Below are 26,856 nucleotides of genomic sequence, written 5' to 3' on the forward strand. Positions count from 1 at the left end.
TGCATGATCCCCACCATAAATGCACTACTGATAAAATAACTTCTCTTTTTTGTTAACACGTTTCACATATAAAAAGCACATTTAAAATTAATATTCTTTCTCAGTGTATTATTTCATAACTGAAAATTAATTCATTTAAGAGATCAAAAATCAAATATTAACCTCTATGTCCAAACACCAAAATGACTGGAAAGCACTTAATTGCTATATTTACAAAATAGGCCACCATTACCAAAAGCATTTGTATCCTAAAAGAGAAGCAAAGAGGTCTGCTGAAAGATTCAGCTTATGAAATGATACACTTCCTTTACTTATAAGCAGCCTGTTTTAGCTTCTCAGAAATAACTGTTTTGCCTTCTCTGTGCCAAGATGCTACAGCAGGGCTCTACTCTCTCTGTACCTGCTTGCACTACAGAGACTGGAGAAGTCAAATACTCAATTTCCCAGCTTCCCTTCCAGGTAGACACAGCCATGTGACTGAGATTCAGCCAAGGAGAAGTAAGCATTAATGATTTGGCACCACTGCTTCCCTAGGTCTTGTTTTTCCTGCCTGCAGCAGCCATTGTGAGATCATGAGGCACCAGTCATGAGCAACAGACTAATAGCACAAGTGTTGATCCTGACACTGCTGAGCCTCTGAGCAGCATCAGAGCTGCTGCTTTTTAGGTGATGCAAACAAGCTTCTTCAACTGTCTTAACTGCAGCTAAAAGCAGTTCTACTCGACAGTCTGAAAAAATGAATACCAAACATAAAAACATAATTTGATGACTTTTATTCAAATTATTAACAAACGTATTCACATTTCTGACTCTCTCTTACCGAATATCTAGTCAAAATGGTTCTTTATGAAGTGCAGCTTCCAGCAAATGTAAATATTTTGTTCTATTAGGAATACTTCTGCCTTTCCTCAAAATATGTGTATACACACCCCTTCTCTTTGCTATGGTAATTGCTTTTGATCTTAACTAGATCAGCAAAAAGAACTCTTAGTTCAATGAACTGCCTTCAGTCCATGAGAGTATTACTGTGAGGTTCAAAACAGCACTTTTCACAATAATTGCTACAAGCAGAAATTAATACAAGTAGAAAACCTGAATTCTAATAAAACTGGTGGCAAGGGCTATGGCTAGGCAGAAGATTCTCTTCCCTGCACTGACTCATCAAATCGAAATTAATAGGGAGTTCCTGTCGGGGCTTGGCAGTTAATGAACCCGACTAGAATCCATGAGGACACAGGTTCGATCCCTGGCCTTGCTCAGTGGGTTAAGGATCTAGCGTTGTTGTAAGCTGTTGTGTAGGTCGCAGGCACGGCTCAGATCCTATGTTGCTGTGGCTCTGGCGTAGGCTGGTGGCTACAGCTCCAATTGGACCCCTAGCCTGGGAACCTCCATATGCCGTGGGTACAGTCCTAAAAAGACAAAAAAAGAATACTTGAAGTTAATAGGTTGAGGTAAAATTCTGAATGCTTTGGCAAGTCAGGGAAATCACTCCTGGACTTCTTAGAAGATGTAAGCATATCCTAGAGGCTGAGATCTTCATGTCAGACATCCTGCAACAGTGCCCAAAGCCCTCGACACTTTTGCTCCCTCTCCTCGCCCCCTTTACAGAGGAACTTACACCTTGGACCGGAGAGGCCCACGCTGTCAATAGGTGGCACTCAGGAACAACATACCACCCTGCACATCGTGCCCTGGTCAGGGCTCGGTCAAAGGGCCAGATCGTCTGAGTCCCTGTAACCACCAAGCTTTTGCTGGCACCTCTCTCTCCTTATGCTATGCTCAAATATTAAAATTCATTTCCTTGAAGAAGCTGAGGCCCACGTTTTCATCATGTGCTGTTTTCTCTGCCTGGGGCACTTTTTGTTTCTTGGTCGATTCCTCATGTCCTGGGATCACAGCTTACATGGCACTTCTTGAAGATCTGGGTACAGTTAGCCTCACCTGCTACGAGCTGCCTGGGTACCCAGTCCATGTCCTACCATCTGTCTGTCTCCCTGTTCCGCTGTGGGCCGTTTGAAGGCAGAGGGCCACAAGCAACGGAGTCCTGGCTCTCTTTTCAGCATCTAGCATTGTACCGGCCGCACAGTTTAGGTCTACTAAATATATATTTATGAAATGAATGAATGAAACCTGCAGTGTGAAAGATAGCTTGGAAGGAGGGGAAAAGCTGGGAGCAAAGACCAAAAATATAAAATCCTTCAAAGTATTAGATTGAGTGATGTGAAACTATCAATGTGTGACCACTTTTTACTTCTCAGAAGATCCATTTCAAATGTTTTAGCCAGTAATAAAGCCTGAACTATAGCAGGCAGAGGGTCAAAACAAATATTGCAAAGCACACTCTTAAGATTCTTACAATCAACTGGTCGTGGCTAAATGAGGAAGAAAAACGATTCAAAAATGACTGAGGTATTATGACAGAATGCAGGGCAAACAACAGTGCTGTGAAGAGCGAGCAAATCAGAAATAGTTAATGAGTTTGGGAAATAAGGAAAGAATTAAAGAAAAGGAATTTTCAAGTGTCAGTAACATATCCAGGATTTTAAAAACCTATAGCCAGAAAATTAACAGAATTTGAGGTTGAAGCGTCCTCAGAAGTCCTGTCTCCGATTCCTTGGTTTTGCAGCTCTCTTGGGTTAGGATCAAGGTCATTCACTAGCAGAACCAAGGCTACAACCCTGGGCTCTTAGAATCCAGGCCAACACCACTTCTTTCATTAAGAATACAACACGAGGAGTTCCCGTCGTGGCGCAGTGGTTAACGAATCCGACTAGGAACCATGAGGTTTCAGGTTCGATCCCTGCCCTTACTCAGTGGGTTAAGGATCCGGCGTTGCCGTGAGCTGTGGTGTAGGTCGCAGACGAGGCTCGGATCCCGCGTTGCTGTGGCTCTGGCTTAGGCTGGCAGCTACAGCTCTGATTAGACCCCTAGCCTGGGAACCTCCATATGCTGCAGGAGTGGCCTAAGAAATGGCAAAAAGACAAAATAAATAAATAAATAAATAAATGCAGCTGACTTCAATATCCATTTTATTGGGAGAGTTTTCAGACCTTCAAGTTATGTAATATGGATAAGCTTACCAAAGAGTCTTAGCAGGGTAAGTAGAATTGTATTCTTTACATAATTTTAAAATGCTTCCCACACACAAAACTTTTTTTTTTTTTTTTTTTTTGGCTGCACCCTTGGCATGCAGAAGTTCCCAGGCCAGGGATCAAACCCTTGCCACAACAGCAACAATGCCAGATCTTTAACCCACTGAGCCACAAGGGAACTCCAGAAACTTTTTTTTTTTAAATCACTGCTATTCATTACATCTAACAAAAATATAGAAAAATGCACAGCCAGGAAAATCTACACACCAAAAATTCTTAACAGAGATTCCAGGTTTTAGTCCCATCTCTACTGCTGGGTATGTGCCCTCAGGCAACTTAATGCACTTCTTTGGGTATCTCTGACTTTCTGGTATAAAATCAGGTAAACTAGATCAACTCTAGGGATACTCTGGCTATAAAAGTTATGACAGCAATCAAGATGTGCCCAAAATATCGATATTAGTCAAACTCCGATAATAAAAGCCATGTGTCTTTTGCTTAAGCTGCCCTGGTAGGCTGTCTGCTTCACAAAAATGCTACAAACAACCTGCTGAGAGAAGACTGGTTAACTGAATCATGGCTCAGCCAACAACGGGTTGTTATATGATACTAAAGAGAATGTGGGAGAGAAACATAGTAACATGAAATCTGAGCTATATGAACCTAAAAAAGTCGAGAAAAGGAGAGAGCAGACTTGTGGTTGCCGAGGGGGAGGGGGAGCAAGTGGGGTGGACTGGGAATTTGGGGTTAGTAGATAAAAGTTATTACGTTTAGAATGGATAAGCAATGAGGTCCTGCTGTATAGCACAGAGAACTATATCCAGTTACCTGTGACAGAACATGATGGAACGTAATTATGAGAAAAGAATGTATATGTATGCAGATCGACTATAATAAAAAAATTTTTAAGTACACTAAAGAAGCCTATATATGGTATTCTTCCATTTCTATAAAACAAAAAGGGATATGAAAAAAAATCTACATAGGTTTACACAGGACCAGAAAATTACTATCAAGATAAACAAGCACCCATGAGAGTGGCTGCCTCTGTGGGGAGGCTGGGTCCTGGGTAAGAAAGAGGCTCCCTTGGAGTGGCACAACCTCCCTACTGTTTGCTCTCCTTTTTAACCTGGAGCGTGGACTGTTTAAGTTAAAACTAAGTGCCATTACATTTGAGTAATTTAAAATAAAAAAAAAAAAGGTGCCATTGGGAGCTATTTTAGATTACACAAATTATTGCAAATACAAGGGCACTCTTATTTTTATTTTCTTCACCTTTTTATTCTTTAAGGTTGAAAAATGACAGTGGCACTTAGGCTGAAAAGCAGAGCCACTGTCTGCCTCTTCACTCTCTCCATTTCCCCTCAGCCATCAGCGACAGAGCAGGGAGAAGGCTGGCTGACTCCAGGGACAGGTCAAGGGGAGTTATGAAACACAGAGAAGAGATGCTGGAAAAAAAATGAGATTTACCCCCTAGGGAGGAGAGATGCCTCTGGGAAAATGGAAAGCAGTCAGCTAAAAAAAAAAAAAAAAAAAAAATTACTAGGGACAGAGAGGGAAAAGAAGACATGGAAGGGCCAGCTTGCATGTGAAACAAGAACACATCTATTTACAAACTCAAACGACCTTATCACAGTGACCGGGAACCAGCCCCCATCCAATGTAGCCACGCTCCAGTTTTCACAGCATAAAATCACCTTAACTTAGCATAGGTGCAATGGTATCTAAACACGAAGTAGCAATGGGAGATAAATGCATCCCCTGAAAGTAAGCACACAGGTTTCCATGAGCCTAAAATATACGCTGTGCTTATTTTCATCTCGAGCACAGAAAATAAAAAGCAGATACAAAAATAAACAGAGGCAGTTTTTATGATTATAAATATTTTCACCATGAAGTGTGGAAAACTTCACTTGTGGTTCATTTACTACCTTTCCCCAAACTCGAATTTGTTAGTTCAGAAATAGTGACAGAAATCTTTTAGCATACCAGATGAGCCTATCACATTCTCAGGGAGAAACTGAATAATGAAAAACTATAGAAACCCTGTCATTTCATCTCCTTCTCTAAAGGAGTCTTCTTAATTTACCTGTGTCCTATTCCAAAATCATGTGAAGTAAAATGTAATTTAACAGGTGTTAATTTTTCCAGATTCAGTTGGTGTCAGAAAGAAGAGCTGGGGAGCAGCCACGCAACAGTTCTGCTTTCAGCAAACAAACCAAGCACACCATCAGCTTGCAGACAGTCAAAGTATCGTACACTATGTGTTGAGACAAAAGAGAGAACTGCTTGTTTTTTACAAATTATGCCTCGTTCTCTCCTTAGAGCTTTCTCCTCCCAGTTATCTATCCCCTTAGAAAATTTCCGATAAACACCTGCAAATTAATCAAGATGTCCCCCATACAACAGTTAACAGAGACCTGGGCAAGACAAACCTGTGTGGAAAATGACAGTGCTTTTCCTAAACCCTGAAGGAAATGAAGATTTCGAAGCAGTCCTTTGGCTGTCAGCCGTACGTGAATGGTGGACAAGGAGAATTTGGGGGACAGCAACATGTCTTCAGAGCAGGTGCAAGGATTTCACAGCAGAATCAGCTTCCATGGACTCTCACATACTGTCTTTTTAAACCCAGCACTCTTCTCTGAGGCCAAGAAAGACAGAGAGAGGAAACGCGCCTACATGGCAAATGTCATCCCAGTGCACACACACACAGGAGACCAAAAAAAAAAAACCCAAAAAAACCCAGGGCTATCCAAGTGTTTCTGGCTTCTGTTTCCAGTCCCAGATGTTGCCAAAACAATGTTCTTCCTCTGAATAAAATCTCCTCTTAGCAGACCCAGCAGCCAGCAGCCTCTGAATTACATCACTGAACATGCTCATGGGTTGTTATGGTTTTCATCAGAGATGGTGAAGGGGAGGAGAAAGTGGGTGGTCTTAGGAGCTTTATATAACAACCAATAATGTCACGGATTCTGTAACGACTTGGAGGATCCTTAAGGAGAAATAACTACTTCAAGTGTCTATTTATTTAGAAATTAATTTAAAAAATTAAGACTTCTTTAATCTGTGTTCAGAGTTTTTAAAATGGTAATTATATTAACACTAGTAATACTGGGCATGTTTTCAGATATTTTACATGTAAACCTACATATAAACCTGATACCTGAGACAAAAAAATGTTAATGGCTTCAAGCCATAAATGTTCCCAATTACAATTTTCAATAAAATGTCTAGTGTAACACCTGGAACTAACAGTATTGTAGGTTAATTATACTTCAAAAAAAATCTTTTTCCTACAATATATTAATGATAGATTCATAAAAGGTTAAAGCTCAAATTTAACACTATTATTCTAAGGGCCACACTAATAACTAATGATAAAGCCTTGATACAACTTCTCCAACAGACATAATTTAATAGTTCCAGAGGAATAAAAATTAGTCAGAGAGGCAGTATTCTAAGGATGCTACTTACTGCATGACTAACAGCATTTAAAGGAAAATCAGGTAACCTCTCAAGATAGTAATGTTTTGAGACGAGGTACACCAGGAAAGTATGATTAGTGTTTATCTTTTATTGAGCTCTATTAAATGTTTGAGTCCTTTGTAAAAGTATATCAAAATAAGATGACAAAAACTAAAAGAAGCTGAAGAAAAATGCACCGGCAAAATACTCACGTAAGTAGAACTAAACTATTAGACCAATTATATAGCCCAAATTCTTAATATTTTTTAATTTTAAAAAGTACAAGAAAGTGGGAGTTCCCGTCACGGCTCAGTGGTTAACGAATCGACTAGGAACCATGAGGTTGTGGGTTAGATCCCTGGCCTTGCTCAGTGCGTTAAGGACCCGGTGTTGCTGTGAGCTGTGGTGTAGGTTGCAGATGCAGCTAGGATCTGGTGTTGCTGTGGCTGTGACGTAGGCTGGCGGCTATAGCTCTGATTAGACCCCTAACCTGGGAACCTCCCTATGCCGTGGGAGCAGCCCTAAAAAAAAAAAAAAAAAAAAGTAAGAGAAAGCAAGGTGTAAAAAATGATCTCTATATGTTTTCAAGATTTCCTATGAAAAAATGAAAGACTCAGTTACAGAAATGAATGTAGTTAACTGTTAACCACAAACAACCATTAAATGCCAGGAGAATGTGCAGGAAGCAGTTACTCTTCCAGAAATTCTACAGAGCATGTAGGGTATGAATAGGGAGGGAGATAGGCAGGAAAGGAACTTGTGAGGAACTCCTTCTCCCTTTGCACTCACCCCCAAACCTGCCATTTTAAAGGCTGTCAATACAACACTAACCCGGTAACTCTGCCGTGGCTTAGCCGTGGGACAGTCACAAGCTGGTCATACAGACGAGAGGTCTTGTAAACATGGCCCCCACGGCAACGGAAACACAAATAACCAAGGAAGTAAATATAGAATTAGATCTAGAATTAAATTAAATCTAGAAAAGCTACATTTGGGTGCTGCCTTTTCACTTTACCACAGTCTATTATTATTAAAAAACAAAAACCTAACACCTTTTTTTCCCCCAGATTCCACAATTAATGTACCAGAACCATCTTTCCCCCACCCGCCTCTCCAAAAGACCCCCCCAAAAAACTTGTAAAACTAAGATACTAATCAGCAATTACAAATTATAAATTAAAGCCATTATAGATAAGGGACTAAAGTTAAACACTGATATTATTTAAAATAGACATGACACCACCCTCTATAGGATTTTGTTGTTGTTGTTGTTGTTAAATAATAGTAAAGTCTAAATTATCCCAGTTAGAAGGGAGAAATGTGGTGGGGGAGGGATAAATTAGAGGGTTGGGACTGACATATACACACGACTATATATAAACTAGATAGGTAACAAGGACCTACTGTAGAGCACAGGGTAATCTACTTGATACTGGGTAATAACCTATATGGAAAAGAACCTGAAAAAGAACAGATATATGTGTAACTGATTTACTTTGCTGTGCACCCGAAACTAACACAACTTTCTAAGCCGACTATACGCCAGTAAAATTTATTTTAAAATAAAATAAAATTATCCTGATTAGAAGGGAAACCTTTAGGATGGACTACCCACGAGAAAAAATTAGTTAACATGCCACCAATTCATCACATTAATTAAAAATGTTTACTTGAACTATACCAAACTATATACCACTTACATTAAAGGTTATGTTGCTAATGATCTTTTAAAACAGGGGAACAAGGCTCTCTGCTTCTTCCTGTGAGTGATCCCATGTGCCCTGCAAGTGCCTCCCATCCTCTGGGGAACTCTTACAAAGGCAAACAACAACAAAAACAATCAGCAGAACAAGGAGTGCAAATAAAGAGAAGAAGCAGTGGCAGTCAGAAGCCAAAATAAAAGTCAAAAGAAATAGTCATACAGCAAAGCGCACGCCTGCTTGCGCTCGTGCTCTCTCTCTCTTTTTCTCTCTCACCACACACACACATACACACACACGAAGGTGTATCAGGTGAAAGATTAAGAACACCACTGGGAGTTCAGGGTTAGGAGATGCAAACTATTGCATTTGGAGGGGAGGGCGGGGGTAAACAATGAGGTCTTGCTGTATAGCACAGGGAACTATATCCAATCACTTGTGATGGAACATGATAGAAGATAATGTGAGAAAAAGAATGTATATATATGTATGACTGGGTCACTTTGCTGTACAGCAGAAATTTACAGAATATTTTAAATCAACTATAATAAAAAAATTTAAATATATATACAAAAACAAGCCAGCTCAAGCTGTGTTTCAATTATTTTCCAGACACAGTCTGCCCCCTGGTGGCAGTTGAACACAAGGGCACCAAAGCAAAAGGGCAGCCTTGACAATCCATTAACAGAAACTCATACAATATACTGTGTGCCAACACACTCTAAACACTTTATATGTATGCACTTTTATTTTATTTTTTTTTTTGTCTTTTTGTCTTTTCTAAGGCCGCTCCCACGGCATATGGAGGTTCCCAGGCTAGGGGTCAATTGGAGCTGCAGCCGCAGGCTACACCAGAGCCACAGCAACGTGGGATCCAAGCCACATCTGCAACCTACACCACAGCTCATGGCAACGCTGGATCCTTAACCCACTGAGCAAGGGCAGGGACCGAACCCGCAATCTCATGGCTTCTAGTCGGATTCGTTAACCACTGTGCCACACAGGAACTCCTGTATGCACTTTTAAATGATTGAATAAGTAGTTATTGTAGAGTTAAACTATTTCAATTTTATATATATATATGTGTATATGTGTGTGTAGATATATTTGGGGTGTTGGGGAGCACAGATTTTAAAACTGGTTCAGGAGTTCTCGTCATGGTGCACTGGTTAACAAATCCAACTTGGAACCATGAGGTTGAGGGTTCGATCCCTGGCCTTGCTCAGTGGGTTAAGGATCCGGCATTGCCGTGAGCTGTGGTGTAGGTCACAGATGCAGCTCACATCTGGCGTTGCAATGGCTCTGGTATAGGCTGGCGGCTACAGCTCCGATTTGACCCCTAGCCTGGGAACCTCCATATGCTGCGGGTGAGGTCCTAGAAAAGACAAAAAAATAAAAAATAAATAAAACTGGTTGAAAGATTGTTTGATTACATATTTGATTAACTGTTACCACATGTACACCATCTGTACTTTCTAAAGCTATGCTAAATATGGAAGTACTTAAATATAAGAAAATGCTCATCTTTGTTATTATACAAAGACCTTATTTAAGAGAACATAAACATCATCAAAGATAGTAAGGAAAAATTTAAGGAACTTTTGGTCCTTAAGACCAAAGACAGAATAACGTAATTACAGTTGTAGAAATGAGGAATAAGATAAATTTTTAGGAATAGGATATCAAGTGGAAAAACATAACCAGGATTTGAATTTGTAGGCATAGTAGGATCTCAACTTTAAACACAAGAGTAAGGATTATTGAGGCAAACATACCAAAATGTTAGCAATGCTCTAGGAGCTGGGGCAGGCACGATTTTTTATTTCTTTGCTATATGTTTCTGTATTTTCCCATTTTGTAAAACAAAGATGATGGTGTCAGGAAAGTAAAGTTTGGACACAGGAGACTGGATTCAGATGGAGGAGTAGAAGGATGGAGCTCGTTTTCTCTCATAAAAGCAACAAAATTACAAACAACTGCTGAACAACCTTCAATCGAATAGACACAAACTATCAAAAAAGATATCTTACTCCAGAAAACAAAGAGGTGGCCACAGCAAGACTGGGAGGGTGATTATTCAATTATAAGCAACCCCATATCTGCCAGGTGGGAAGCCCACAGACTAGAAAGTAAATTTATCAAAGAGACTGACCTATGGGAATGAGAGTTCTGAGCCCCACGTCGGGTCCCCATGCTTGGGGAATTGGCATTGGGAGAAGGAGCCCATGGAGCATTTGGCATTGAGGGCCTGTGGGGCCTGTACACAGGAGCTCCAGGGGACTGGGGGAAACAGAGACTTTGTTCTTGAAAGGTGCACAACGTAATTTCATGTGTACTGGGTCCAGGGCAAAGCAGACTCCACAGGAATCTGAGTCAGACCTGATTGCAGTTCTTAGAGGATCTCCTGGGAAAACCGGGGTGACTGTGGCTTGTTGTGGGGGAAGGACATTGGAGGCAAATCTCTCAGGAATCAGCCTGTGATCCTCTAGATGTGGCCATTTTGGGAAACTCTGGCCCCACCCATCAAGCCCCAAGCCGGACAATAATCCAGGCAGGATCACAGCCCTACCCATCAGCAAAAAGGCTGCCTAAAGACCCCCAGGCACACAGCCACTTCTAATCTCACCCAAAGATAAAGCCCCACCCACCAGAAGGATAAAAATCATCTCCACCTAGCAGTGGGCAGGCACCAGTCCCTTCTATCAGGAAGCCTACAGCAAGTCCCCATACCAACTTGAGTCACAATGGGGGCAGACATCAGAAGCAAGAGAGGCTACAACTCTATTGTCTGCAAAAAGGGGACCACAACAAAAATCTATACAAAATGAAAAGGCAGAGAATTATGACTCAGACAAGGGAGCAAGTGAAAAAAAAAAAGAAACAAAAGACAAAAAACAAACAAACAAACAAACAAAAAACAACAAAAAAAAAACCAGCTAAAGTTATCTGGAGACTACAAACCTTCATGAAAAAGACTTTAGATGATAGTAAAAATGCTTTGAGATCTTGGAAATAAACTGGAGGCAAATATTGATAAATTACAGAAATACTGAGCAAAGAAATACAAGATTTAAGGCTTAAGCAAGCAGAGATGCAGACTACAATAACTGAAATAAAAAATTCATTAGAAGCAACCAACAGCAGAATACAGGAGGTAGAACAAATAAGCAAGGTGGAGGACAGAGTAGAGGAAATTACTGATGTGGAACAGAAAAAAGATTGAAAAGAAATGAAGACAGTCTAAGAGAACCCTGGGACAATGTTAAATGCACCAATATCTATATCATAGGAGTGCCAGAAGGAAAAGAGAGAGAGAGAAAGGGCCAGAGAAAATACCTGAAGAGATAATAGTCAAAAACTTCCCTAACATGGGAAAGGAATCACTCACTCAAATCCATGAAGCACAAGTACCATAGAAAATAAACCCAAAAAGGAACACCCAAAGATACATATTAATCAAACTAACCAAAATTAAAGACAAGGAGAAAATATTGAAAGAAGTTAGTGAAAAGAAACAAATAACATACAAGGGAACCCCGATAAGGTTACTGGCAGATTTTTCAGCAGAAACTCTGCAGGCCAGAAGGGAATAGCACGATATACTTAGAGTGATGGAAGGAAAAAACCTCCACCAAGATTACTCTACCCATCAAGGCTCTCATTCAGATTTGAAGGAGAAATCAAAAGCTTTACAGACAAGCAAAAGCTAAGAGAATTTAGCACCACGAAATCAGCTTTATAATACTAAAGGAACTTGGAGTTCCCTTCATGGCTCAGTGGTTAATGAACCCAACTAGGATCCATGAGGATGCAGGTTTGATCCCTGGCCTCGCTCGGTGGGTTAAGGTTCGGGTGTTGATGTGAGCTGTGGTGTAGGTCACAGACATGGCTTGGATCCCACATTACTCTGTCTGTGACATAGACTGGCAGCTGTAGCTCTGATTGGACCCCTGGCCTGGGAACTTCCACATGCCATGCATGTGGCCCTAACAAGCAAACAAAACAAAACTAAACTAAAGGAACTTCTCTAGGTGGAAAAGAAAAGGCTAACTAGAAACAAAAATATTACAAATGGCAAGGTTCACAGGTACAGGAATACATGTGGTAAAGGTAGGAAATCATCCACACACAAATATGCTACCAAAATCAGAAATCATGAGAAGAGGAGGGTATATATGCAGGGCACTGGTGAAGCACTTTCAATTAAGAGACCAGCAACTTAGAAAAATCTTGTATAGCTATAGACTTCTATATCTAAACTTCAGGGTAACTGCAAACCAAAAATCTACAATAGATAACACACACAAATAAGAAAAAGCAATCCAAATACAACACTAAAGACAGTCATCAAACCACAAAAGAAGAGAACAAGATGGGAAGAAAAAAGATCAACAAAAACAAATCCAAAACAATCGACAGAATGGCAATAATAACATACAAAGCAATAATTACCTTAAATGTTAATGGACTCAATGCCCCAACCAAAAGATATAGGCTGGCTGAATGGATACAACCACAAGATCCATATGTATGCTATCTTCAAGAGACCCACTTCACTTCTAGGGACACATAAAAAGTGACAGGACAGAAGAAAACATTTCATGCAAACAGGAATCAAAAGAAAGCTGGAGTAGCAATACTCATATCAGACAAAATAGATCTTAAAATAAAGAATATTGTAAGAGACAAAAAAGGACATTACATAATGGTCAAAGGATCAATCCAAGGAGATAAACAATTGTAAATATATATGCACCCAACATGGGATCACCTCAATATATAAGGCAATTGCTAACAACATTAAAAGGAGAAAAATCACAGTAGCACAATATAGCAGGGGACTTTAACATTCCACTTATAGCAATAGACCGATCATCCAGACAGAAAATCAACAAGAAAACTGGCCTTAAATCATGCATTAGACCAGATGGACTTAATAGATATTTATAGAACACTGCATCCAAAAGCAGCAGAATACACATTCTTCTCAAGTGCACATGGAACGTTCTCTAGGATTGATCACATTCTGGGCCACAAATCAAGCCTCAGTAACTTTAAGAAAACCGAAATCATATCAAGCATCTTTTTTAACCTCTAAGACTGGAAATCAACAATAAGGAAAAAAACTGCAAAAAGCACAATCATGTGGAGACTAAACAACATGCTACTAAACAACCAATGGATCACTGAAGAAATCGAAGGGGAAAGTAAAAAATACCTAGAAGCAAATGACAACAAAGATACAACACTCCAAAACCTATAGGATGCAGCAATAGCAGCTCTAAGAGGGAAGTTTATAGCAATACAAACCTAACTCAGGAAATGAGGAAAAGCTCAAATAAACAACCTAACTCTACATCTAAAGAAACTACAGAGAGAAGAACAAACAAACCCAAAGTTATTAGAAGGAAGGAAATCATACAGATCAGAGCAGAAATAAATGAAATAGAAATGAAGATAAGATCAATGAAACTAAAAGCTGGTGCTTTGAAAAGATCAACAAAATTGATAAACCCTTAGCCAGACTAATCAAGAAGAAAGAGGATTCAAATCAATAAAATTAGATATGAAAAAGCAGAAATTATAGCAGGCATCACAGAAATACAAAGGATCATAAGAGATTACTACAAGCAACTATATACCAATAAAATGGACAACCTAGAAGAAATGGACAAATTCTTACAATAGTACATCTTCCAAGACTAAACCAAGACGAAATAGAAAAGATGAATGGACCAATCGCAAGTACTGAAATTCAAACTGATTTAAAAACTTCCAACAAACAAAAGTCCAGGACCATACGGCTTCACAAGCAAATTCTACCAAACATTTAAAGAACAGCTGGAGTTCCCATCATGGCACAGTGGAAATGAATCTGACTAGGAACCATGGGGTTGCAGGTTCGATCCCTGGCCTTGCTCAGTGGGTTAAGGATCTGGCATTGCCATGAGCTGTCATGTAGGTGGCAGATGCGGCTCGGATCTGGTGTTCCTGTGGCTGTGGTGTAGGCCAGCAGCTATAGCTCTGATTAGACCCCTAGCCTGGAAACCTCCATATACCATGGATGTGGCCCTAAAAAAAAGACAAAAGACAAAAAAAATAAATAAAGAATAGCTAATACCTATCCTTCTGAAACTATTACAAAAAATTGCAGACGGAGGAACACTGCCAAACTCATTCTATGAAGCCACCATCATCCTGATACCACAACCAGAAAAAGATACCACAAAAAAAAAAAAAGAAAATTACAGGCCACTATCACTGATGAACATAGATGGAAAAATCCTCAACAAAATATGAACAAAAGAGTCCAAGAATACATTAAAAGGATTGTACATCCTGATCAAGTGGGATTTATCCCAAGGATGCAAGGATTCTTCAATATCTGCCAATCAATCAGTGTGATACACCACATTAACAAGCTGAAGAATAAAAACCATATGATCCTCTCGATAGATGCAGATAAAGCTCTTGACAAAAGCCAACACCCATTTCTGATAAAAAAATAAAATAAAAACCAGAAATTGGACATAGAGGGAACCTACCTCAACATAATAAAGGGCACATAGGACAAAACCAAAGCTAACATCATTCTCAATGGTGAAATGCTGAAAGAATTCCCACTGAGATTAGGAACAAGACAAGGATGTCCACTCTCACCCCTACCACTCAAAGTAGTTTTGGAAGTCCTAGCCACAGCAGTCAGAGAAGAAAAAGAAATAAAAGGAATCCAAATTGGAAAGGAAGAAGTACAACTATCACTCTTTGCAGATGAGATGATACTATACCTAGAAAATCGTACAGACACTACCAGAAAACTGTTAGAGCTCATCGATGAATTTGGTAAAGTTGCAGGATACAAAATTAATACACAGAAATCAACTGCATTTCTATATGCTAGCAATAAAAAATCAGAAAGAGAAATCAGGGAAACAATCACATTTACCATCACATCAAAATGACTAAAATACCTAGGAATAAACCTACCTAAAGAGTCAAAAATCCTGTACTCTGAAAACTATATAAGATGCTGATGAAAGAAATCAAAGACAACACAAACAGATGGAAGGACATATCATGCTCTTGGATTGGAAGAATTAATATTGTCAAAATGACTATACTACCCAAAGCAATCCACAGATTCAATGCAATCAAATTACCAAGGACATTTTCCACAGAAGTATAAAGTTCTGTTTGGAAGCACAAAAGACCCAGAATAGCCAAAGTCATCCTGGGAAAGAAAAATGGAGCTGGAGGAATCAGGCTCCCTGATTTAAGACTATGCTACAAAGCTATAGTAGTCAAAACAGTATGACACTGGCACAAAAACATAGATCAGTAGAACTGGAAAGAAAGTCCAGAATTAAACCCATGCACCTATAATCAACTCATCTATGATGAAGGAGGCAAGAATATGCAATGGAGAAAAGTCGGCCCCTTCAAGAAATGGTGCTGGGAAAACTGGACAGCTACATGTAAAAGAATGAAATTAGAACACTTCCTAACACCATACACAAAAGTAAACTCAAAATGGATTAAAGACCTAAATATAAGACCAGATACTATAAAACTCTGAGAGGAAATGTAGGCCAAACATACTCTGACATAAACCACGGCAATATCTTCTCAGACCCACCTCTTACAGTAATGACAGTAAAAACAAAAATAAACAAAGGGGACCTAAATAAACTTAAAAGTTTATGCACAGCAAAGGAAACCTTAAGCAAAATGAAATACAACCCACAGATTGGGAGAAAATATTTGCAAATGAAGTGACTGACAAGGGATTAATCTCCAACCTATATCAACACCTCCTGCAGCTCAATACCAAAAAAATAAACCCCATCAAAAAATGGGCAGAAGATTCACAGACAATTCTCCAAAGATACACAAATGGCCAAAAAACACATGAAAAGGTGTTGAACATTGCTAATTATTAGAGAAAAGCAAATTGAAACCACTATAGGTACCACCTTACACTGGCCAGAATGGCCATCATCAAAAAGTCTGCAAACAATAAATGCTGGAGAGGATGTGCAAACCCTCTTACACTGATGGTGGGAATGTAAATTGGGGCAACCAAATTGAAAAGCAGAATGGAGATGCCTCAGAAAACTCAAAATAGAATTACCATTTGATCCAGCAATCCCTCACCTAGACATCTATCCAGTGAAAACCATGACTTAAAAGATATATGTACTCCAGTGTTCATTGCAGCACTTCACAGACGTTGTGTTATTTACACATGGAAGGACTGTGGCCAACCTGCATGGAGCAAGTCTATAGGTGCCATTTTTTTTTTTTTTTTTGGCTTTTTGTCTTTTCTAGGGCCGCACCTACAGCATATGGTGGTTCCCAGGCCAGGAGTCCCATCAGAGCTGTAGCTGCCAGCCTACACTAGAGGAAAAACAACGCAGGATCTGAGCCACATCTTCAGCTTATACCACAGGTCACAACAACGCCAAAACCTTAACCCACTAAGTGAGGCCAGGGATCGAACCTGAGTCCTCATGGATGCTAGTTGGGTTCATTAACTGCTGAGCCATGATGGGAACTCCTATCAGTGCCATTTTTAATAGCATTTGCTCACTTCATGTCTCTTTGTCACATCCTGGTGATTCCTGCAATATTTAAAATTTTTATTATATTCATTATGGTGATCTGTGATCAGTGATCTTTGTTTTTGGTTTTTTTTTTTTTTTTTTTTTTTTTTTGTCTTTTTGCTATTTCTTTGGGCCGCTCCTGCAGTATATGGAGGTTCCCAGGCTAGGGGTCCAATCGGAGCTGTAGCCACTGGCCTACGCCAGAGCCACAGCAACTCGGGATCCGAGCCGCGTCTGCAACCTACACCACAGCTCACGGCAACGCCGGATCATTAACCCACTGAGCAAGGGCAGGGACCGAACCCACAACCTCATGGTTCCTAGTCAGATTCGTTAACCACTGCGCCACGACGGGAACTCCTGATCAGTGATCTTTGATGTTACTATTGTGATGTTTTTTGTTTTACATTTTTTATTTCTTTTTTAAGTGGCTGCACTCCTGGTAGATGGAAGCTCCCAGGCCAGGGATTGAATCCAAGCCACCGCTGCAGCAATGCCAGATCCTTTAACCAATGCTAATGAATGAGGGATTGAACATGCACCTCCACAGCAACTTGAGTTGCTGCAGTCTGATTCTCAACCCACTGTGCCATAGTGGGAACTCCCTTTCTTATATTTTTAAATTAAGATATGGGAGTTCCTGTGGTGGTGCAGTGGTAACAAACCCGACTAGTATCCATGAGGATGGGCATTTAAGCCCTGACCTTGCTCAGTGGATTAATGATCCAGCATTGCTGTGAGCTGTGGTGTAGGTCACAGATGCAGCTTGGATCTGGGGTTGTTGTGGCTGTGGTATAGGCCGCCAGCTGTAGCTCCAATTAGACCCCTAGCCTGGGAACCTCCATATGCCATAGGTGCAGCCCTAAAAAGCAAAAAAAGAAAAAAAAAATTAAAAGATATATACATTGTTTTAGACATCATGCTATACAATTGCATAAGTTAATAAGCTAGTGTAAAAATAATTGATATGCACTGGGAGACCAACAATTCACTTTATTGCAGTGGTCTGCCTGCATTTGTCTACAATGTGACATGATCACCACCCCAAGTCTAGTTAACATCCATCACTATGTTTAGAATGTTTTTTTTTTTTTTTTTTTTTGTCTTTTTGCTATTTCGTGGGCCGCTCTCACGGCATATGGGGGTTCCCAGGCTAGGGGTTGAATCGGAGCTATAGCTGCCAGCCTATGCCAGAGCCACAGCAACGCGGGATCCGAGCCGCGTCTGCAACCTACACCACAGCTCACGGCAACGGCGGATCGTCAACCCACTGAGCAAGGGCAGGGATCGAACCGCAACCTCATGGTTCCTAGTCGGATTCGTTAACCACTGCGCCACGATGGGAACTCCTAGAATGTTTTTGACAAAACAGTGGTCTAAAACCTTTACTGCCATAATTAGTAATCCTTTTATACTAACCTTCCTGGAAAGGCTTTTCCTATGCAAATCTCTATACAAAAATTAAAATGATAGGAGCACTAGAACACCCATCTGGAATATATTTGTTTGTCACGTATGAAGTAGGAATCTAGCTCCCGCTAGAAAGAAAGTCTTTGTCCCGACAAGAGATTTACTAAACCATCCCTACTTTTCAGTGATTTGAACACCCAATTTAACACATGCTGAAGTGGCATCTGTTTTTTAAGTAGGAGAGGAAAGTCATCGTCATAAACCAGCAGGGAAAGACAGCTTCAGCCCTACTCTCACTGGAGGACATGCTGGCCACACTGGCACTGCCCCATCAGAGCAGGTCTCTAACTCGCAACTACCTCCTAACACTTGGAAGAGGGGGTACAGAAGGCAACCCTATCCTCCTGTGCTGGATTTAGCCAGTTGTGGTGGGGTAGGGGGTGGGAGTGGAAGTAGCAGTGCATTTTCTACTTTCCAGGGCAGACCCCATGGCACCTGAGACCAACAATCTTGCTTAAAATAATCAGTAGCTGGATAAATACAACTCTGGTGCTTTGGTATCCCAAATAGCTTTGACGTGTGGTAGAACCACAGTAATACTGGATGTGGTATGTGTGACATCTTCCTTATAAACAGTAAAGCAAGTTTTATTTAGAGTCAGGGTTGGCTAGAATCTTAGAGCATCATAATCCTTAAATAAATTACAACAGCTAGACCCCATGAGGATGGCTCTTGATTTTCAGTGTTTTTCTCCTGCTTGCTTTAAGGATTTAAAATAGTTCCACCTCCTGGGAAAGAGCTCCAAAAGTAAGCCGCTCAAGTCATAAAAGCAAGGACAAGGATTACTCTTATCACTGTCCTTAGCAGCAAAAGCAGCTATCATTTGAGAGTCTGAATTATAACAGTTCCATGGGGTCAATGCTGGGAATTATTTCCAGAATATTATCATAGACCCAAATGAGAAATTTGAAACTTTGGAGAGACTTAGCAACCAGCTCAAGGTCAAGGCACAAGTGGAATGTGGAATCCCAAGATTTAAGCCAGTATTTCATGCCTGAAACATTCATTCTCTTGCTGTTCATCTTCATTGTCTTACAGGATAATGGAATGGTTTTGGAAATAGCTGATTAAAGGTTAACACTAAAACGATGATACAGAATTTTCAAATATTACACTAGCCAAAATGTTGACCAATGTTGGCCAGAGGATGATGAAGTCAGCATTTTTTTTTTTTTTGCTTTTTGGGCCTACCTGTGGCATATGGAGATTCCCAGGCTAGGGGTCTAAGTGGAGCTACAGCTGCTGGCCTACACCACAGCCACAGCAACACGGGGTCTGAGCCACATCTCTGACCTACACCACAGCTCATGGCAACACAGATCCTCAACCCACGAGGGAGGCCAGGGATCGAACCCACATCCTCATGGATGCTAGTCGGATTCCTAACCCACTGAGCCACAATGGGAACTCCTGAGTCAGCACTCTTTTATGTTGTCAATCACTGTATAAATGGTATGAAGCTTTTGGAAAGAGATTTGGTTGAGTGAAGTGGCTATAAATATGTATATATATATGTTTTGATATGTTTATAGTACTTTAAGAATCACAAAAAACTTCCCCAAACTTTGAAAGTAATAATTATAAAGATGTTCCTCATAGAATCACTTGTGACTGTAAGAGAAACTCCAAATAAAAGTAGTTGAATGCTGTTGCATATGCTAAATGTAATAGTCATTAAAAGTGATTACTTATGTTAAGTGACAAAAGAGGATATAAAGTTATCTGAATTTTATCTGAAATCACCAGTTACAAAAAAAAAAAAAAACTAAAGGGTGATTTCTAAACCTTTACATGCTAGTCTTTTTAGAATTTAGCAAACTGCTGTACTTAAAATTAAGTGACTATGGGACTCAAATGAAAATATATGAAGTTATCAACTTTACTCTCCCTCACTGTTTATTGCTAAAAAAAAAAAGGCTGTCTAAAAGCCATAAAATTTGGAGTTCCTGTTTGTTGTTAAGGATCCGGCATTGCCATGAGCTGTGGTGTAGGTCACAGACGTGGCTCAGATCCAATGTTGCCATGGCTATGGTGTAGGCTAGCAGCTGTAGCTCCAATTGAACCCCCAGCCTGGGAACCTCCATATGCTGCTGGTGCAGCCCTAAAAAAGCAAATAAATAAATAAATAAAAGTCATAAAATTTAATGCTCAGAGGAACATTTTTGTATGTGGAAGTAAAGTCTTCTTTACTATCCAAAAGGTGGCCATTGCAAGCAAAATACGAAGAAACTCAAGGTGCTTTGCAGTAACAAACTATAAGAGTGGAGAGAAATCTTAGTGATCAGTCATATCAATTACACAGAAAACTAATATAGGAGGTTACATGATCCACCTAAAGTTACTGGCTGATGGGCTGCCATTTTTTAGCCTCCAACCTGTTCCTCCAAAACCCAACATACTGTGACTTTTCCTCAGCAGGCTTATCGTAATACTAGGTTAGTAATGATAATAACTAAGAGTCAACTAGAAAAACCTGGCAAAGTCAAGTTTATGATTTTTGGAAAATACATGTTCATGTCCCATAATCTAAATTAAGTCACAACATTGCCCCTCCCCCTTAAAATACATGTCTTTTCCACTGCAATTATTAGAGCATTGATTACTAAGGGTTAATTGAAGGCAGGCATTCTCAAACTTTGTCAAATACCCTATTTTAACTCCATGGTTAGAAGCTGTGCCAAACTGTCCATTTCTTTTCTCACTTCATCAGTTGTTAACTTGCTATTCTGATAACCTTACCTATCAAGGGTCACTGATATCTTAAGGGTCAGTGATAGGCTTTAGAAACAATACAGGATGTCAATCCAACAATGTGACAAGGGAAAATGCCTAATGCTAATAGTTTTTCTGTGTGTGGAAAGGAGATATATTTGTGAAAACAAATCTCCTTTATAACACTTATATAATCATAGACTTGAGATTTGAATTAGGACTGTCTTTCCGAGTTGCATAAGGCAGGCCCATCAGACCTATTTACCCATCTCTTTTATTGTGGCCAATAGATATCAATGGCATCTTCCATAGAAATATCAGATCCAAACATTCTGCAAAAGAATTGCAAAACTTCTATTTTGAAAACTACAGAAAATTGTTGAAAGAAATATTAAGAAAGACCAAACTAAAAGGGAAGCCATCCCAGATACATGAATCAAAATATTTAATATTGTAAAGATGTTGATACTCCAGAAACTCACCTACAGATTCAGTGAAATCTCTATCCAAATCCTGGCTGACTTCTTTACAGAAACTGACAAGCTGACCCTTAAGTTCACACGGAAATTTAAGGGACTTGGAATAGCCAAACCATCTTTAGAAAGAAGAACAACTTCGAGGACTCACACTTCCTGATTTCACAACTCATTACACCACTGTCGTCAAGACAATGTGGTATTGTCAGGCTAGACACACAGATCAATGGAACAGATCAGAGACCCAGAGAAAAAATCCTCACATTTATGGCCAGCTGTTTTTTAACAAAGGTGCCAAGATATTTCAGTGGGGGAAAAAGAGTATTTTCAACAAATGGTGCTGCACAACTGGAAATCTATGTACAAAAGAATTAAGTTGGACCCTCTAGTTAATATCATACACAAAAGTTAAATTGATCAAAAATGTACAAAAGAATTAAGTTGGACCCTCTAGTTAATATCATATACAAAAGTTAAATTGATCAAATATGGATCAAAAATGGCATCTAAATGTCAGAGCTAAAAGTACAAGACTCAGAAGAAAACATAGGCATCAATCTTCATGAGCTTAAATCTAGCAATGGCTTCTTAGATATAATGCCAAAGAATAAGCAACCTGAGAAAAAAACAGATAAACTGGATTTTGTGAAAATTAAAAATGTGCTTCTAAGAGCACTATCAAGAAAGTGAAAAGACAGCCTAATGAATGGAGAAAACCCTTTGAAAAGCATCTATCTGATAGATACTAATATTCAGAATATATAAAAAATACATAACTTTCAATTCAACAATAATAATACAAATAACTTTAAAACAGGCAAAGGAGGGAGTTCCCTTTGTGGCTCAGCAGTTATTGAGCGTGACCAGGATCCACGAGGAGGTGGGTTTGATCCCTGGCCCTGCTCAGTAGGTTAAGGATACAGCATTGCCATGAGCTGTGATGTAGATTGCAGATGCGGCTCGGATCCTGTGCTGCTGCAGCCTTTGTGTAGGCTGGCAGCTATAGCTCCGATTTGAACCCTAGTCTGGGAACTTTCATATACCTTTCTAGGTTTGGCCCTAAAAAGGAAAATAAATAAATAAATAAATAAATAAATAGGCAAAAGATTTGAATGTTTCCCCAAAGAAGATAAACAATTGGCCAACAAGCTTCTGAAAGATGCTCAGCACCTGATTCAGAGAAATGCAAACTGAAACCACAATAAGATACCACTTCATACCCACCAGAATGGCTCTAATAAAAAAGAGACAAAAGTGAGTGTTGACAAGGATATAGAGAACCTAGACCCCTCATACATTGCTGGTGGAAATGTAAAATGCTGCAGCCACTTTGGAAAACAATCTGGAAGTTTCCAGTTAAATGGAGTTATCATACCATCTAACTTTCAGATAAAGGTTTTTTAAATTTTCCAACATAAAGTCATTCCATAGCATACTAGCTATCTTTTTCTCCTAAATAGCAGGATGTGCTGGAAATTTAAAATGAAAGGAAGTAAAAATATCAAAGTGTGCAGAGTAGTTTTTTTTTTTTTTTTTAAGTTAGCTTGGTAAACATAATAATATGCTGAAATCAGGCTCTTAGGAAGCTTTAGACATTTTTTTTTTCTCTTTAGCTATATCCACAGCATGTGGAAATTCCCAGGCCAGAGATCAAACCCACACCACAGCAGCAACCTGCACCACAGCAGTGACAATGCCAAATCCTAAACCCAGAGTCACTATGGAACTCCAGGAACCTTTAGAATTTAAATCACTCAGCATGGTATACAAACAATAAGTGCTGGAGAGGGTGTGGAGAAAAAGGAACCCTATTACACCGTTGGTGGGAATGTATATTGGTGCAACCACTGCGGAAAACAGTATGGAGATGCCTCAGAAAACTCAAAACAGAACTACCATTTGATCCAGAAATTCCACTCCTGGGCATCTATCTAGAGAAAATCGTGACTCGAAAAGACACATGTACTCCAATGTTCATTGCAGCACTATTTGCAATAGCCAAGACATGGAAACAACCTAAATGTCCATCAACAGAGGAGTGGATCAAGAAGATGTGGTACATACACAAAAGGGAATATTACTCAGCCCTTAAAAGGAACAAAATACCCACATTTTTAGCAACATGAATGGACCTAGATATTATCATGCTAAGTGAAGTCAGTCATACAATGAGACACCAACATCCAATGCTTTCACTGACATGTGGAATCTGAAGAAAGGATACAATGAACTTCTCTGCAGAACAGATACTGACTCACAGACTTTGAAAAACTTATGGTTTCCAAAGGAGACAGCTTGGGGATAGCTGGGGTTATGGGATGGAAATCCTATGAAACTGGATTGCGATGATCATTGTACAACTATAAATGTAATAAATTTATTGAGTAATAAAAAATAAATTAAAAAAAATCACTCAGTATGGCTGGGTCCTTTCTAGCTTTGAGAACCTGTAATAGATCACACCTCCCTGCCTTATTAAGCTGAGGAAACCAAACACATCTTGGGAGCATTAAGGATATCAATTATTCTATATGTAAGGTTATCCAGTCTATTTTATTTAATTACTATCTATACACAGAGGGGTCACAAATTTATACCTCCTGTCCAGGCTTCCCTCACTAGATAATACCCTTTAACCAAAGGCCTCTCACAGGGACAAGTAACCCTCCTCCCTAAAACTTATTGCAATTGTGATTTTATGTTTATTTGCGCAACTCTTCGGCTTTCCTGTGAACTTATGGAAGACAAGTTTGGCCTGTTTGGGGCTCAACTTTATAACCTCAGCACCCAATACTGTCACAATGCATGATTATCTGTCGTCATTGTGTTACAATAATGCCTTTTTCCCTTTTGATTTGTTAGAAGCCATGTGACCATCTTATAACTGCATATTAAAGAGGAGAATGTAAGCAGTATAGGGGGAAATCATCAACTGTAGATAAAATATACAAACTAGTGAGTATAGTCTGTGAAATCTTCTACGGCTTCTCAAGAGACAAAGTGTTTTGATTTCTAGTTGATGTTTAAAGGTTCAGTGGGTAAGGTTTCCGCCTGTCTTATAGACAGATGTAAGTTTATTCAATAGAAGTGTTAAAAAAAAAAAGGAAAAAAGGAAAAATGTTAGGCTGCTGAACTGTTAAAGGTATTAAAACCTGATCTTGAGATTTAGCAATTAAAGACTCTCCCATTTTAAAATAGCATGCTTCTTCCAATAAGTATATTCTCTGCTTCTCCATCCACATTTGAAATATTAAATTCGCTCCATATTTTAAAAAATCATTATTTAAAAACTAAATTATCTGTTATTAATAAAATGTTCTTCTGTGTCAGATGGCTTCCAATCAACCTCACCAAGTTTTAACCTATACTTGCCATAGTCATAAGCAGTTTTGTTTATCTCACAAACCTGAATTATATTAAGTATACTAATAAAAAATCACTGTGAATAAATTTAAATACTTGTAATAGTAACTTTACAAAAAGATTTTTCTCCATCCACATTTAAAGTGGTCACTTACCTCCATTAAAAGCTGTAAATAGACTTTTTCTTGAAGGACCTAAAATATAAGAAAAATATCTGTGAACTACATATATTTTATATGAAGTGTCACCCAAAAATAAACCATCTAAAAAATAAGGGTCTTCCCCCCTCAAAGCAATCCACTAACGGGCTAAAATTTAGGTTCCAGATGGGTTATACCACTGAGATTTAATTAACTTTACTAAATATATTCTAAGTATAAAATGATATTCCAAACAACATCAAACTTGTAGTTAAGGAGTTCTTGTCATGGCTTAGCAGTAACGAACCCAACTAGTACCCATGAGGATGAGGGTTCGATACCTGGCCTCACCCATTGGGTTGCTTAAAGATCTGAATCTCCAAGGGCTGAATCTCCAAAATATACAAATAACTCATACAACTCACAGCCCTGTGCTGTGGTGCACGTCGCAGATGCAGCTCAGATCCACTGCTGCTGTGTGACTGGCGTAGGCTGGCAACTGCAGCCCTGATTCAACCCCTAGCCTGGGAACATCCATGTGCCAAGGATGCAGCCCTAAACAGCCAAAAAAAAAAAAAAAGTAGTTTAAAGGTGATATTATTCACTGTCACAAATTAGATACGTTAGGACAAACTAAAGTTTTTTTTTTTCAGTTCAAATTTTAACAGTACTGAATTTATTCATGTATTACACACATCATGACGACAGAACAAAAAGGGCCAAACTTTACAAAACAGCTACTGGAGTGTGATTTCTATAACTGTCAAGCATTAAAACTAGTTGATCTGCTATTCAGCTATAACAGAAACTCCTAACACTTGTCATCCAAACTGATCCAATATAAAATACAACCAGGGGAATACTTTCACAATGTAAATGTATATTAAATCAAATCTGTTATGATTTTACATCAATAGAGCTGAAAGACAAATACAACCAGAAATGGTAACAGGTACAAAGCCACAAAGCTAAGTCATGAGAAAAAAGACTATGAGCACATCTCCTGGACATGACAGTCATTCCTGGGGCATAACACCTGCAGATTACTTGTTAGAATAGCTGCCATATTCTACCCGTGGCATAAAGAGATGATAATCTCTTAAAATATGTGGCTGTTATAAATGAAAAGCATTGATTCCCACTCAAGTAAAACCTTTGTGATATAAAAGCTTACAAATTCAAAAGGCAAGGCATTTTGAGAAGACTGGTGTCCTCATTCTATACAGTTCTCAGTGGAATCATGCTGTTCTAATCAGTTCCTGGTGTAGATTGTAGGGCTTTATAAGCATCAGTAAAAAATCACAGATTCATATACTGATGTCAACCCAACAAGGGGTATTTGATCCTCAGAAATGTACTTAAGACTCTGGACAGAGGGGAACCTGCTGGCACACACAAGACTCTTTTTTTGCTGGGATCTATGCCTATTTTCTGTTGAATTCAGTAGGAAGGAAAAAGTGTTGAAAGACATTCACTAGGTAACTAACCTCAAGTTACCACATGATCCTTTATATACATTTGTCTATCTGTCTGTCAGTCTCTCTCTCTCTCACACACACACACTCACACACACAGAAAAGGAGCAGCAGATACACTGCTTTGAGAAACTAACTCCTTTATGGAAAGTTATCTAGTAAATATAATAACAATTAGGAGGTGAAGCAATGAACAATGCCAACATTTAAAGATATTCATGTCATGGGAAAAAAAGGATCTAGTCAGTAAGTGGTGCTGGGAAAACTGGACAGCTGCATGTAATCAGTGAAACTAGAATACACCCTCACACCACGCACAAAAATAAACTCAAAATAGCTTAAAAACTTAAACATAAGACA

General features: G+C 39.2%; 1 protein-coding gene across 1 annotated transcript in view; it reads right to left on the reverse strand.

The window, feature by feature from the left end:
- Positions 1–26,856, reverse strand: part of MTUS1 (microtubule associated scaffold protein 1) — a 175,545-nt gene that overhangs the window by 49,527 nt on the left and 99,162 nt on the right. Inside the window, 1 exon segment of the mRNA XM_021077995.1 lies at positions 25,037–25,075. Within this exon segment, the coding sequence (XP_020933654.1) occupies positions 25,037–25,075 (39 nt within the window).

This window comes from Sus scrofa, chromosome 17, assembly GCF_000003025.6.
Source record: "Sus scrofa isolate TJ Tabasco breed Duroc chromosome 17, Sscrofa11.1, whole genome shotgun sequence".
Classification (NCBI taxonomy): Eukaryota; Metazoa; Chordata; class Mammalia; order Artiodactyla; family Suidae; genus Sus; species Sus scrofa.